Source organism: Chlamydotis macqueenii, chromosome 20 (genome assembly GCF_036417535.1).
Source record: "Chlamydotis macqueenii isolate bChlMac1 chromosome 20, bChlMac1.mat, whole genome shotgun sequence".
Classification (NCBI taxonomy): domain Eukaryota; kingdom Metazoa; phylum Chordata; class Aves; order Otidiformes; family Otididae; genus Chlamydotis; species Chlamydotis macqueenii.
The window spans coordinates 5,572,005-5,587,309 of NC_141575.1; the positions used below are offsets into that span (position 1 = coordinate 5,572,005).

The 15,305-nt window shown below is 55.2% G+C and overlaps 1 protein-coding gene across 1 annotated transcript; it reads right to left on the minus strand.

Moving 5' to 3' along the window:
• Positions 1–773: 773 nt before the first annotated feature.
• Positions 774–14,149, minus strand: PLPP7 (phospholipid phosphatase 7 (inactive)). The gene is made up of 2 exons (XM_086763776.1): positions 13,561–14,149; positions 774–1,623 (listed from the first exon to the last, which is right to left on the minus strand). The coding sequence occupies exons 1-2, from the start codon at positions 14,009–14,011 to the stop codon at positions 1,259–1,261; spliced, it is 816 nt and encodes a 271-aa protein (XP_086619902.1). The 5' UTR covers positions 14,012–14,149; the 3' UTR covers positions 774–1,258.
• Positions 14,150–15,305: the final 1,156 nt, after the last annotated feature.

A 15,305-nucleotide genomic window follows, 5' to 3' on the forward strand; every position in this document is an offset into this window, starting at 1 on the left:
ATCCGTTTCAGGGACACCACATTGAGCATGGCCATCAGCTGGGTGAAGATCAGCCAGGTTTCAAGCTGGCCATTTGTCAATAATGGGACGCAATGGCACTGTGTCTGGGCGTCACACGCATACTCAGTAATCTCAGACCAGTTCACAGATATCAATTAGCTCAGCCTTGCCATCAAGGAAGGTGCTCTCCTCATTTCACAGGGGAGTGAGACCAGAACCGGTCAGTATTTCCCTCTGTGACGAGGCTGCGGCCAAGCGAGCAGGGGCAGGGGTGCTGGCAGTCCTGCCTCCCTGCCCTCCAGCCCACCGACGGTGCTGGGTGTACCAGAAAGCAGTCAGTGCTGCAAGAGCCTTACCTTGGAAATCCACATCTACAGCATCATTTGGCATAAACATAAAATCATGGCTGTGAAGAGACAGAAGATGACTCTTTGCTGTGTATCTAGACTTGCTTTGCAAAATCACCATGGCCCGTCACATCGCCTGTTCAGGATGAAAATAGGCAACTTGTATTTGTCCTTTACAAGACCAAAAACCCCATGTGTACCCTCACAGAGCAGATTTTTGACCAGCAGATGAAAGGCCGGCTTCAGCATGCCACCTTCAGCATCCCGAGCACCCATCTAGGTCCACGCCACCGAAAGCAAACCCATTGACTCCTTGCATCCCCTCACCAGCAAGACTGCAGGACCTGCTCCAAGTCGAACACATATCTCAAAGCTACACTGAACCGGCTTTTGTCCCTTCCCTCATGATAAGAACCAAACAGGACAGGATTTTTATGATTATTTATTATCTGTAAAGTGCCGGCAGTGTCCTGACTCCGTACAAGACACAGCTGCTGGGCTTACAAAAAAGAAAAAGCGCTGTGGCCAAAATCATTTAGCCTCAAAAAAAGTTAACAAACGTGTTCTCAGGAAGCTCTCAGGCGCTGCCCATCCTGAGGACACATCAAGGTGCTGATGTGAACCACCCAAACTAGGCAGACGTGCAGCTCATTTCTCTCACCCGTAAAGCTTAATTAGGCTGCTGTCCAAACACAGTTTGAGAATATGGGCAAAACACAGGTACGGCCCTTGATTGCTAAAACCCAATCCATCGCAAGAAACTTTTTTTCAAGTGGGGAAGCAACATTAAAAAACGCCACTACTTATGGAAGTTACAACTGCTTCCAACAAACAACACGTAGAAAATACTGGGAGGGAGACTCTTAAAGTATCTGCTAGTTTCCAGTGGAAAGGCGTCGAGTTCCCCTTGTTCACCAAATGGATATCAACATCTGACACGTGTTGGAAGACATCCATATCAACTCCACCAGCCTGAACTGTAAGTAGCCGAAAACAAAGCCAGACAGGACATCTGTGATGTGGTGCCGTCCGATCATGACGCGGGAAAAGCCCACGCAAAAGGCCCAGAGGACCAGCAGGATCCGGAGAGGGATGGCCAACACCAGGTGGTTGAGGAAGAACTTGGAGAGCATGGCAGCTCGGCTGGCGTGCCCGGCTGGAAACGCGTAGGTGTCCATGGTCAGGTAGTCCAACAAGCCAGGGTTGACGTCGTATGGGCCCTTCCGCTTGGCCAGCTTCTGCAAACCAGCCACACTCATGATGTCCAAGAGCAGGGCTACAAAAGGAGAGATGAGGAGGGAAAGGTCAGAGACAAAAGCAGAGTCGAGCACAATTTTCAAGCCAGAACATTGAGGGATTGTCACTGTCTTTAAATGAAGGTTTGGGTTCAGTTCCAGCCAGTTGTTCACTAATCAACTGTGTGCAACCCTCCTCATCCTCAGATCACCACTCAAATGTTAATTAACCCTCCTAGTTCAGCCATGAAGAAAGCAAGTACCATTATCACCATCTCTCAGAGGAGAAATCCAAACCACAGAGGCAAGCGACCCACCTCAGGGGGAAGAGAGCAACTGGCAAAGCTAAAATTAAAACTTTTTTGGCCCTCAGACCACTGGGCTGGCTGTCTCTGTTTCCATCCTCCACCCCGTGCTTCAGAAACCTCGTACGCAAGACGCACCCCTGCCCGGGGTGGCTCTTTGCCGGGGTGACCAGGCTGCAGTGAGCGGTCGGTGGGAGGAAAGGTGCCCCACAGCACTTTCTGCTGCCATCCCTCGTCCTCTCCCAAGACCACCACCTCCGTCCTGCCCAGACCCAGCCAGTGGGATGGCACCGCACTGGCAGATTTCACCGAGAAAACAGCATTAAGAGACAGCGAGCCAAGGGGAAGGGCCATGCAATTCAGAAAAAGGCCTTCTGCATTACGAACAGCACCTTGGTGCGTTGAAGCAGAGGGTGGTGACATCCTCCTAGATATCCCCCTCCCTTTGCCGAAGCGCTGAACACCCACAAGCCATTTCTTGTTTCTGCTCACCTCTGGCTCCCCGTGGCTTTCACCCTGGGAGCCACGCCATGCACCCCGTTCCCCGCGCAAACATGGCTGGGGAGTAACGCACCTCCCAGCCCGAGCAAATCCAGGCTTCCGGCAGCAGAGGGACCATCCCCGCAGCCGCAGGTCTCAGCACCAAACCACGTCTCTTCCCTAGCTGCTTTGGGAGTGAAACCCATCAGCACTTGTCTTCATCACACTCCTCTTCATCCCATCCCCTTTGCCCCAGTCGACAGGTACTGTCATTTCTATTTCCTACATCGATTTCATTTTTCTTTAATCCTCTCATCTGCTTTTTCCCCAGCCCTCCTAATTAGTCAGAGTGCTGATTTCAGCTCCTTGCAGCAATGACGAGGAAATATAAACCGTCACGAGCACAGCCCACTCCCTCGGCAGGAATGCCAGGGGCCAGTCGCCTGCTTCCCGGGCCCTGATCGAGACTGTTCCTTGAGAGCTGACAAGGTTTCGGGAGGATGGATGGGAGCGTGACGGCGGCGGGGATGGGAAATGAGACGGCGCATTGGAGGTAGGCGGCTCCTCCTGCCTGCTCGGCACCTGGCAGGAGCTGGGAAGCGAAGAGCTGTCACGGCGGCTCTGCTCGCCCACCTCCCGCAGCGTGCCACCTCTGCACAGCCAGCCCCCGCCGTCGCTCTGGGAAGGAGCTGCTATTCATCCTGGCCAAACTCTCTCCTTACCGGAGGGCTATTTTTCTTTGCCATCTGCAAGGCATCTTGCATGGGGAAGGGGGACAGCAGGACCTTCCTGGACCTCCAGCCCACCGCGTCCTGCCCGAGCCGCTCCTGAGCCCTCAGAGCTGTGGAGGGGAGGTGGAAGAGGAAAAGGTCTGGCACCAGCTCCTCGCTAGCGGGAACGGCGGCACAGGCAGCAGCGGGACTCCAGCTTAAACACCAGAAGAAGCTGGAGGCTGACATGAAGGCAAGGTTCATAGGCCAGGTGGAAGAAAGGGAGGGAGGAATTTCAAACACGGGCTGCAGAGCTCTGGAGCAGCCACTCACCACAGTTTCCCGTCAAGGCCAAACGCTGTCAGCACGGCTCGCAGCTGCCAAGGGGGACGGAGCACTGGGGCTGCCGGCCATTGCGGGGCTCTGCTCGCACTGGGCTTCCTAAATCACCCCCAGCCCGGCCCCTCATCCCACCCAGGTTACCCCCACGGCCCTGAATCGGCAAAGCGCTTCAGGAGCCGACTCTCAGAGCTCATCGTCTGCATCGCCCGTCAGTCCCATCTCCGCCTGGACAAGAGCTGGGCGAGAGCCGAAGCTCTGGGACACGATCTCGGGAGCCCAGACCCGCGCATTCATTTCAGAGAGATGACGCACCAGCGCTGCCAAGAGAAGACTCTGGCCCAAGCTGCTCCTGCTGAACTCAGCAGCTTATTGCATTGCTGAGGAGCCCAGCCAGGACTCAGGAACTAGTCTGGACACCCCGAAGGATCCCCAGTGTGTGTTCAATACACCCACCACATACCACTGCCCACCAAACCTGCCCGTAGATCAGCAGCACAAATGTCGCGTGCTTTAGCGACGCGTACGGTTCACCGCTGCCCATCAGTATTTTGCACTTACAAGATTTTTTTTTCCAGTCAAAGGTGATGTCAGGGCAACTTGAGGGATGCAGGCATGTGTGCATGGAGGTGTTCAGGGCATGGAGGACAAGCCAAAGAGCTGTTTTAATAATCCTCTCATTCAGAGGATGAATAAAATGGGCTTTCAGTACTGCTAGGTTTGATTTTCATCAAATGATGCACAGAAAGCAGAAAGCCTCATTTGCCCACGTTTCAAGATCTGAAGGCATGACAGCATTAAAACCGGGGGTTAATTTGCCGTTAAAAGAAAAAAATACAAAGATCCTTCCGTCTGGTGCTTTTTCTGTCACTTCCCCCTGCACTTTCTGTTCCTTCCATGAAGCAACTTCTTTATGACACAGCCCCAGCAGCCTGCCCTGCCCCGGCCCCTGAGGCGTGGGGGGGGTCCCGCCGCCCTCGCCCAGCTCTGGGTCTCAGCAGAGCCCCCGCAGAGCCCTGGAGAGCCACGCTGAGCCCCTGCCTTCCCCTGCTGCTGCCGCTGCTGCCGGCGGCCAGGCGCTGCCAGAGTGAATCAGCACGGAGCATCGCTGCCGACGGTGCTGCCAACGGCCCGTCCTTCAGAAACAGATACAGGCGGTGCCGTCGCTCCGCAGCCCCGACCCGGGTCCTGGTCCCTTGCAATTCCTTGACCTACATACCTGGCTTGGACTTCGGCTCGCTTGCTTTTTCCTCCCTCCTCAGGTGGGAGCACCCATGCCAGTGTTAACGTCAGGGGTTAATGTTCTCATGGGCATCCTTGGTGGGGCCAGCGGCAGCTGGGTGTCTGCACTGGGACAGGTGCCTGCTGGCTACCAAAGCGGTTGCATCCGAAGCCCCTTAGCCTTGCCCGGCCCCAGCCACCGGCAAACCGGCATCGTCACCTTCGCTCTGCCCTTCCCCTGTCCCTACCGCAGAGACCTGCAAATCCTTCAGGCCGACACGACTGAAGGCTGGGGAAATACATCCCTGGGAGAGAGCGCAGAGGGGAGCCTGCAGCTGATTTACCAGCCCGCACCCGAGCAACAGTGGGGCATCTTGGGTGAGAAATTGTAATTTTAAGCATTTTTTCATCATGCCTTTCCCCCAGATCCAGGTAGCACTGGATTTAAAACGCAGACAGCATTGGATTTAAAATCCAGGTAGCACCAGAGAGCAAAGAATTAGCTCTCACCCATCGCTCCTTTCACATTTTTCTGAAAAAGGGCCAGAATTTCCCCTTTAACCTGGTGTTAAGGGAAACAATCCTTCAGATTTCCACTGCAAAACTATCCCATTGCAAAAAGCTCTGTGAACATCTAAAATATCCTTAAAGCGCAAACCCAAAGCGCAAGTCTTGTCTGCCGGCGACAATTTTAGCATCAGAGATCACCTTGGCGTTGTAAATAGCCAACATCTGGCATCCGACGCACCGTAAATGAGCTGAAAGCGAGTCCCCTGGGCAGACGTTTTATATCTATTAATAAGAAAAGGAAAACAATTATCTGCCTTGCTCCTACCACCAAATGTTAGGAGCCCATTAAGAGCGGAGAGGCGAGCCCCGCGCGGGCAGGGCACAAGGACGAACCCGAAGCATCGCCGCAGCAGAACCAAGCCAAACCCCAATGCTCGTATTTCAGGGAAGTCAAAACACTTGGACGTCCCCTGTCACTGTGAGGTCCTTTCTGTCCCAGTGCCCGAGGTGCCATCTCTGCTGCTGTCCCTGGAGCGGAGGCTGAGGATGGGGCGAGCACCCTTGGGGACATCGCTCGCCCCAGGTTGGAGCCAGGCAGCATCTCCAGGGACGGAGGCAGATTCCAGCTGAGATGTTAATATAAACTCGTTCTCAAAACCGCAGCTGAAAAACAACCTGGGTGCAGTGCCGCGGGCGAGCGGAGGAGGAAAAAAGGAGGGAGCCAAAAAAATGCCCTTGGCCTCGCCTGCTCCTGCAGCCGGGACTCACATGACTTCACGCACATGGGGCAGCTGGGATGAGAGGGGGCAGCTCTCCAGAGCCCAGCCTGGGCGATCGGGATCAGAAACAGCGTCACAGGCTGGGCTCAGCCTCCCAGCGCCGCAGCTGAGCACGTGGGAAGAGGGAGGTAAATGCCCAAGGAAGGAAGAGCGAGCCCATCCCGTGAGCTCAGGAGGGACCCAAGGGTCCCAAGTAGACCCGCAGCAGACAACTTCCCCCTGCCCAGCCCCAGCACCGTTGTGAAGTAGAGACAAGCTGGCAATAACTCATTGCCTGGCCTTCAGAGCCTGCAGCCCGCTCTGACCCGGTCCCACCGTGCTGGAGGCCACGCCAACCCCCCTGAGACGGCACGTGCTCCCCACCACAGCTGCCCAGACTGGCTTCGAGGGTCCCGTGTGTCCCAGATTAGCCAGCCTCACTCAGGGGCGAACCCCAGACAAATGTCACCATTCCCAGAAAACAGCTCCATAATTACAGGTTCCATAATTAAAACTCTCTTTTTTTTTTTTTTTCCATTTTTCTTTTTACTTACGTGCTCCATCTTACTGCTTCTGAACTTCCCAAATCTCCTGCAGGTGTTAGGCTGCCTGACCTGGAAAATGAGCCATTTGCAGCCTCGAGTAGTTGGCATTAATGAAAGATGCAGCTTTCAAAAGCATCTTCACGCTCTACGGTGGAGTCGGTGGCAGCTGGAAGAGCTCCGCTGCCCTGGAAGTGAACTCCTCTACTCCATTTTCTTCCCCAAACGTGGTACTATGAGGTGTAAGAGCTGACAGGAAGGCACAGATGGCATGGTGCATCGAAGAACCAATGAATCAGACACTGCAGCGTTTCGGGGGGAGGTTATTTTTTGGCTGAAAAAGCAGCAGAGTGGGGTAAGTGGCCACAGGGAGGTGGAAAAAAAATGGTGGAAAGCAGCATTGTGCAGCTAATTAAAAAAAAAAAAACAAACAACTAAAAATAGACCTGCTATAGTCTAGATGATTAAAAACAGCCCCGAGTGCAAACATGGGCTGCCTGGAGTTTTCCCCTTGGAAACACTGTGCCCCTGGAAGCCGGGCAATTTGTATCTCAGCATCAATTACCGAGCGAGGGCTGCCTCGCTGGGGGTCTGCACATCCCTGGGGACAAAACGCGGGCGAGAGGGTGAGCGCAGTGAGAAGGGCTTGTGCTGACGGGGGAAAATGAGCCGAGCAGTCCCCAGGACGGCTCGGCCGCCTCCCAGAAGGGCACCGGCAGCTTGCCAAGCCCCCGAACGCGACGGCAGCAGGGCCGGTAACATCAGCGCGTCCCAGAACCACGCACGAGCACGACGGCACCATACGGGGTGAGCTGGAGGAGGAAAGCTGCCTTGGGATGATGACCAACAGCGTCTCCCAGCCCACAAACGGGCTCCTCGCTCGGCCTCGGCGCGGCTTAGGGTTGGGTTTACAGCGCACTGCCTTCAGTAAAGCAAATCAGCAAAAAAAACATTGGGGCTTATTCTGTGGTGCCCAGAGGGCCCCAACCACCATATCTCACGGTGTGTCAGCCAGCATCAGGTACGTCTGCCAGCATCCCTGTACAGCCAGAAATGGAGGGCGAGACCAGAACTGCGTTCCAGGTGAAAACGTGGAGATTTTTTCCAAAGGGAGGAAAAAGAGAGAGTTCATCTGATTCCCCTCTCCCATCCCCATCCTCCACCAAGCCCGGCCTGGAGCGGGATACCCGATGGGGTCTCCCTGCCCGCAGCTCCTCACCTCGCTGCCCAACGCCCCTCCACCTTCCTCTCCCCAGCCACCGCTCCTGTCAAGGAGCATTAGACGCAAGCACGCTCACCCATTCCTCGGGATCTCCCTTCAGGCCACGGCCTGGCTCAGCTTCTCTGGCAGGGCTGGCTCCGCCGGAGCGAAACAGCTCCTGTCCCCTTTGAGCTCCAGGCAGGGGCAATGGGAAGCTGTTCCCGGAGTGACAGATGTAAGGATGACTCATTTCCCATGTTTATTCCCCCCTCTTCCCATTCAACACAACCCTCACACTTTTCTCTTTCTCTCTGCATTCAGGCTCTGGAACATTTCGCCTGCTCGCTCCGCGTGAGCCGAGTCGCTGGGATTTCAGCTTCCTGCAGTTTCCCCAAGGGCTGCAGGCTGATGGCTGCAGGGCTCGCAGCATCCTCAGCGCCAAACCGCCCGCCGGGACCTGAGCTCTTCAATGCTGACTGGTACCAGGGGGCTGACCAGACCCTGGGTCTAACAGAGACCGTACGCGAGTCCCTGGAAATACCCGCCACTTGCTCCAGCCACAGCAAAATGGTCCCAGGCTGTCCCTGGCTGTCCTTTACCTGAAGGGACACTGCAGACCTGCAAGCCTGCCCTGCAGTGAACAGTACACGTCTGCTGTAGAGGAGGCAGGCGAGGACGCGAAGGGGGCAGGGAAGCCGGGAGAGCTGGGCATCGCTGGCTGTTCAGAGACGCCTGAGCTCATCAGCTGTGAGGGGATGAGGGCTGAGGACGGCACCCACCAAAGGACCAGGGACTTCCACTGCCGTATCTGGGCAGGACAGCAAGAGGCAGATTGGCAGCCTGGTGTGATGAAGAGGAATATTTAATGCCAGGCTGGCCCTGGGTCTAGATGCTGGATGCAGGGAGTGGGCATCTGTGTCGTTCCCTCTGCCTGGCACCCACCGTGGGCCAGTCATGTTGGGTGACTTGACATTTAAAAGTTTCCACCTCGCTGGGCAGATGTGCTGAGGTCTCAGTGGGCGCTGCCGGGGCTGGGAGGGGAGCGGGACAGGGGCTGAACCTCCTCCACGTGTCAGGTTTTACAAGGCGGGGATGGTTCACGCGGGGCGACAGCTCCTGTGCCGCTCTCCGCTTCCCTGTCTCGCTCAGAAAATCCCCAGCCAGTGGGAAAATGAAAGGGGGAAAAAAATAGACACATCCCCAAGCCACCTCTGGGGCTCTCAGCTTAGCAAGCTCTGCTGCATAGGGACCGATCCGTCTGCTGTGCAACTCCTCGGCCTCTCTGCTGGGTCTGGGTTGCTGAGCCCTGGGGCTTGGCCATCTCATCCACCTGGTGACCTTTACCAGCAACGGGCTGTGCTATCTGGATTTTCACCAGAAAGATTCCTAAGAAAAGCATGGCAATAGCTGAAGCACCTCCGTATCGTCAGAGCAGGGTCAGCGGGCTCTCGAGGGGCCCGTTGAAGGCATTTCTTGCTCTCTTTCCTTCCTAACCCACCACTTTCCCACCGATCTGGTCTTGCTGGGAAGCTGTCGGAATGGGACTGCAGAGTCCTGGCCATATATATGTATTTATAGATATATATAGAGAGAGTAAATAAATATATATGGCTCAGGACAAAGTCACAGCTCTGCAGGGGACTATGCCTCAGGATATCACAGCTTGGTTCCCGCCCAGACTAAAGCTGGCCAGTATTCAGGCAGACTGAATTCAAGAATTGCCTTCTCGCTGACCTTCAGGAGTGGAGAAGTGACCCTGGGCTCCCCTCCTTTCCTCCTCCCGTGCCAAGCCACCCATCCTCAGCCTGCCACGCTGCTCGCCACGATACGTCCTCCCCCCGCGGCACTGCTTTACTCGATGGCGATAAACGCTTAGTGACAGCACCGACGAGCCGACCCAGCCCTCAGAAATGGGATGCAGAGCCAGCTGGTGACGGGTGACGGCTGGGACCTGTGTCACTGAGACAGCAGCGGGACACAGGGGACAGGGCAGGCAAAGAGAAGACCAGGGCTTCCTCTTCTCCTAGTCCGAATATCTATTTTAGAAAGCCATGACCGAAGCAGAACCAGTTAATGGCTGGTATTTCCAGCCGAGCACAACACGGGTTTTATGTGCAGGGGTTAAGCACGCAGATATCCTCTGACAGCGAAGGCACGCAGCTGGACTGCAATGAACTAAGCAAGGATCACTGCATCAGATGGAGATCTGGCTCCAAACGAAATAGGTGGACGTCACCAGAGCGACCGCTTTGGGTAGATGACCACATTCCATCCCCATCGCTCTGGACCTGGAAAGACCATCAATCTAATGAGATCAATCTGTTCAGCTTAATAAATAGCAGGCGAAGAAATTACTTGAGCACTATCCAAAATATTGAAAGGCGGAAGAGACGTTGGCTAAAAGCGCTCTTCAGCTGAAAAGAGAAGGGTACGCAGACGCAATGGAGGGAAGAGGAGAGTCAGACTAAAAGCAAGGTGCTTGTGAGAACACCTACTGCTGCAGAAAGATAGAAATGGTTCTGACAAGTTCACCCTCACTGCTAACTGTGCATCAGATCGAGTGTTTGGGTTTTTTCCCTTAACAAATTGAACAGGAATAAATTAAGGGATGTGCTACAGCCTGTATTTTGCCGTGGGTTAGATCAATGATCCAAATGTTCTTTGCTGGCTTTGCAGTCAATGAATCACTAAATTGGGATCCACAGCCTCCCCAGACGGATCAGAACCAGCAGCCGAGGTGCTGCTTCCCCCAGGGTTTAATGGAGTTTCTGTCTGGTTCTGGAGCACAACTGGGAATTTTAGTGAAGCTTCTGTAGCTGCTTTCCCCCTGAAAGCCCGATTGCAAGGTTCAAAGGATTTTCTAAGCACCTCAGTTTACATTAAATCCTTGTGATTGCAGAGGAAAGCTTGAATGGTCCTAAAAGCTCCAACACCAGCAGATGAATGAAAGAACTCTAAAATTGGGGGTTTCCTGCATTTTGATTTCTCAATTTGGCCAAGGGGTGCAGGCTGTCTTCCTGACTCTTCAACAGCTGGGGTTGGCAATGCTGAGAAAGTCTTCCTGAAAGCACATTCTGGCAGAGGGATTTTTATAGTGGGCACAGATATCTGATTTCTTCCATCTTTTCAGTAACAGGCTGTGAGCGTGCGTCTCTGGCTGTTCAGCATTCGCTGGAAAAGATTGTGATGAGGAGAATCAATAAATTCCATCACAGATGACAAACACGGAGGGAAAACATTGCTTGGGGTTGCTAATCAACATCTGCAGTCGGGACGGATAGAGCATCCCGGGGTCAGACCCCCTCACCCGAAATGTTCCCGCATGCGTTGGCAAAGCTCCCGCCAAGCGCTCCTCAGGCGCGAGTGCCCCCCCTCCATCTGCAGTGGTGCTTCTGCCAGGTTCCTGGTCCTATTTCAGCAGTCTCCTCGCCTTGAGAACCTGATTGCAAATCCTAAACCAGTGCTCTGTGATGGGCTGGCCGCCTGCCCAGAGACTGCATCAGAAATTCTGCTCGATGTACCAAACTCTCAGCAGGCAGGGGGAAGGGAGGAGAGCCGGGGGGTACCGTCGACAACCCCAACTTCCCTGCTTCCCTCTTCCCAGGAGACCGAGGAAGCACCAGGAGGTTCCCTTCCCTTTGACTCGTCCCTACCCAGGAGGGCTTCACACCGCATCCTGATGGATTTGAACCCCAGGAGAACAGCAGCGGGAGGGACCGAGGATGCCAGATGCAGCAGTCGGGCCGTGCCCTTCCTATCTAGACAAGACCCCACTTCTCATGGGATCCGTCCAGGTCCGCCAGCCCCTCGCTCCCCAGCCGGGCTCCTTCCTCCATCAGCAGCGCAGGTATTGCGGCAGCAGCCTCTCAGGTATTGGGAGTTTCTCGCTGCAATTTAAATATCAAACCAAGGCCACCAGATCAGCTCTGTGGGGTGACACCAGTCCTGCTGAGGAAGCTCCAGCAAGAGAGGCTCGGGGCACCTTGCGCAGTCCCACCAGTCAGTGTTGTCTACTTGGGGGACAAAGTGGAGCTCTCTGGAGGCCACCAGACCTACGGAGCTGTCAAGTCACGTTGTGATCTAGTCCTTCATGCAATTTAACTGTTTTCTTCCTTGGCAGGCAGAGAAGAGATGGGAGTAGGGCATCAAAGCAAGGAAGCAGGACTTCAGAATCCCCTTGGGTTGTCCCCAGGCAGCACATTTGAGCTCAGGAGACCTGAGATGCAGGTAGTGGTGCAGGGCTGAGCTCTTCCAGTGACCACCTGATTTGGAAAGTTTCAACGCAACCCAGAGGTGGCTTTGCATTTGGCCTCCTCACACGGCAACAGAAGGGCGAGAAAACCTTTCTTGTTTTTAAGCCAAAGGTGGCATTTGCTCTTTGTAAGGATATTTTGGAGTCAAAGAGGTCAGTTTTCAGGCTCCAAAACTGTCAAAGGCTCTCGGGTCAAGAGACATCTGGAAACTGTGCCCGTTGATGTTAGTCACCTACTATTTCATCCTCGTGCCCTTTTAAATGGAGCTTCTTTTCTCAGTGAGAGGTTGACCCAGCGCACCGCAGAGCCCCTGGAAGAACTGCTGACGTCGGCGGGCTCTGCATCACGCCGATGCTATTCTGGCTTCTTCCCCGTGACGGCCTCCCTTCATTAGATGTCACAGCACCAGGACAGTCTCTTTCAAAGGCAGAGGAGAGAAAAGGCGGCTACTGTTGTGCTTTTCAAGCCAGTTCGGCGCAATCTTTGTCCTCTCTGAAGGATGAACTTGTGAAACATAACCTGGGACCATGTTGCAAAGCCTGTATCGTGTCGCAGTCAGCCCCTGCGGACAGGACGTCCCTTTCCTGAGGTGCCTCCAAAATAACATGTCCCTACATCCTCCCAAAAGGCTTCCTGAGAAGCAAAGGCCTAAATCCAATGTTTTCGATTTCTCTTACCAACCAAGAGCGGGAGCTCCGATCGCTGTTTTTTGGGGAGGGTGAAACTCTAGGGCGCATCACAGCCAGATGAGAGCGTAATTAGTCAGAAGGAAGAGTATGATAACGGAGCCCCATGCCAAACGCAGAAGAGAGAGAGGAGAAAAGTCCTCAGGTAGACATGGCCAGGGTAGGTTGGGACCAGGATCTAAGGCAAGTCACGCCTAGGGCTCAGCCTGGTCACTGGTGGGACATCGGTCCACACAGGTGGGATGGGCCCCGCTCAACTGGGAAGGCAACTCCTTTAACACATCCCAACCTCCAGAAACAAGGACACCGACCACCGCACAAGGGCGGGCTAGCAGGAAAGCCAGAGAGATCCCAGCCCGTCTGCACGGGTCAAATCAGCACATGGAAATGGGGACAGCAGCAAGAAAGGTCCCTCATGGGAAGGAGGATGCGAGATCAAACTGCAGTAGGGAAGGAGACAGGGTCTCCATCACACAGCAGCTGGGATGTGAAGCCAGGGTCTGTTCAAGAAGGTGGCAAAGGGATGAAAATCCTTTTCCTCAAGGATATCAGGAATTGATCCCAAGATCACAGATTAAAATCTTTACATTTTCCCCTCCTACCAAACCACCAAGGCAGATGACCATAAATTAAATAAAAGACACGGCTGCCAGTATCCACCTGCACATCACAGATACTTCCTTGCTCTGACTGGACAACCCTGCCCCATGCGGGACCAGGGACCTGCCCTTACTCCAAGGGTGTCACCAGCTACCACGATTACTCCATCCCTCTTAGACAACTTTTTACTACATCCATCACCCACGGTACCCAGGACCGAGACGGCCACTAAGCGCGGCGTTCACCCTAAAGGTCACCGCCTGCTTCCTGACCACATCGGTGGCTGGGAGCGGTCAGAGGAGGAGTCCTGGTGCCACTATCCCTTGTGACCAGGGCTGGGCTTTCCCGGCGGGGAGGGAGTTTGGGCACTCACCTAGCAGCAGGTTCATGAGGACCTCTTGGCCTGCCAGCGTGCTGCTCTTCACCAGGCAGATGAGGGTGCCCGCGATCCAGGGGATGCCGTGCCCCGTTATCCCCAGGAGGTTAATCATGGAGCGGGCACCACCCCAGGAGGAGGCTGTGTTGGCACAGACTCCCAGCCTCTTGGACATGCAGATATCAATCGCCAGCAGGGAGTTGAAGGCGATTCCTTTGAAGGAAGGGTTGAGTTGCATGCAGTCCTCTTCAGGCAGCTGCTGCGACTGCCTCCGCTCCTTGGGGTTGCTGTTCTGGGCACCGGCCGCCCCGGCCTGGCCGCTCTGCTTTCTGCCGGAGCTCCTGCTCTCCTGGTTCCCCTTCAAGGGCTGGTTCAGGGAGAGGAACTCAGCCCTGTTGAGGACGTTGTTCCTGTCTCTCGCCCTGGACCGCGGCTGGGATGCTGGCATTGCAGTCTCTCTCTAACGCAACCTGCTTCGCAAATACTGGGAAGGAGAGCAATCCCTCTTCTCCCTGCGGAAAGCTTCCCCCACGCCCACCCTCGCGAGCCGTGAATTTGGGAAGCTACAAGGGTTCCCCTCCGTTGCAGTTGCCCCCAGCACAGACTGCAGCTGTTAAATATAGAGTAAGGAATGCACATGGCTGTTTACTTCATGGGCCTAGCAAGCTCGGGAGGAAAATTAATGCCAGGCTTGGCAGCCACTCCAGTGCCAGGGAAAAAGGATAAACAGCCAATAGATTGGAAGAAGAGGAGGGAAAAGCTTCGTGCCAAAGGTTGGTTGCTTCTGGCCTGGTCTATTTAAATCTTCCAATTGCTTAGTCCCCTGGGCTGCAAGGGAAATTGGGAAATGTAGTTTTTTTTCTCTGCAATTCATATTTCAGTATCAGGAGTCAGAGCTGGAGGAGATCACGCATCCCTTCTCCCCACGGCAGCATTGCCTCATGGTGGGATGTGCCACCGCCTTCGCAAGCTCCGAGGCTGGGCATCCCTGAGGGGCTCTCCCCAAATACCTTCTCCATTTGTCTGTTCTGCAACATCTCACCCCTGCTAGGACACATCAAGTGCCACCCTCCCCTCCCCGGTACAGACACCTGTCAGACATCAGCAGCCCCATCCCCTCACCCCGCTCAGCGTGCACCCCTGCAGCGCTTCCGTGGCTCACCCTGTCCCCGGACCCAAGGAGAAGCATCGCCTGCCTCCTGATTAAAAGAGACACAGTGCCGCTAACGAATTCCCATCCCCCAGCGCTGAACGTGGCCTCAATACCGCACGCGTTTCCGCCGTGTCGTCCCTCATCACAGATCCCAAGCTGAGAGCAAGTGACAGGCGGTGCCCGCGTCCCGGAGCGGCGGATGCGATCGACAGCACAGGTACTGGCCCTGGGGGAGCGAGCATCGTGGGACTGGGAGGAGAAGGGCTCGTGCCAGGCCCTGGGGAGTCCTGCTGCAGAGGACTGGGAAGCGCTGCCATCCCTCCTGCCACGGCACGTTGTGCTCCATGGCTTTGTCTGTGCACGGCTGCCATCAGCATCCCACCTCCCCACTGCAGCTGGGGTGAACCCCTCTGCGACACCCCCCACCCACCGACCACCGGCACCAGTGGGTCCCTGAGAACATCCTGTCTGTGCTCGCAGCTCCGTTCACAGGTCTGACCGATCTCGCTGCAGCCCCTGAACTGCAGCCGCGTGGCTCTGAGCCTCAGGCGCCGCTGGGAGAGACCGTCCATCTCCGCTCCTCCTGCCC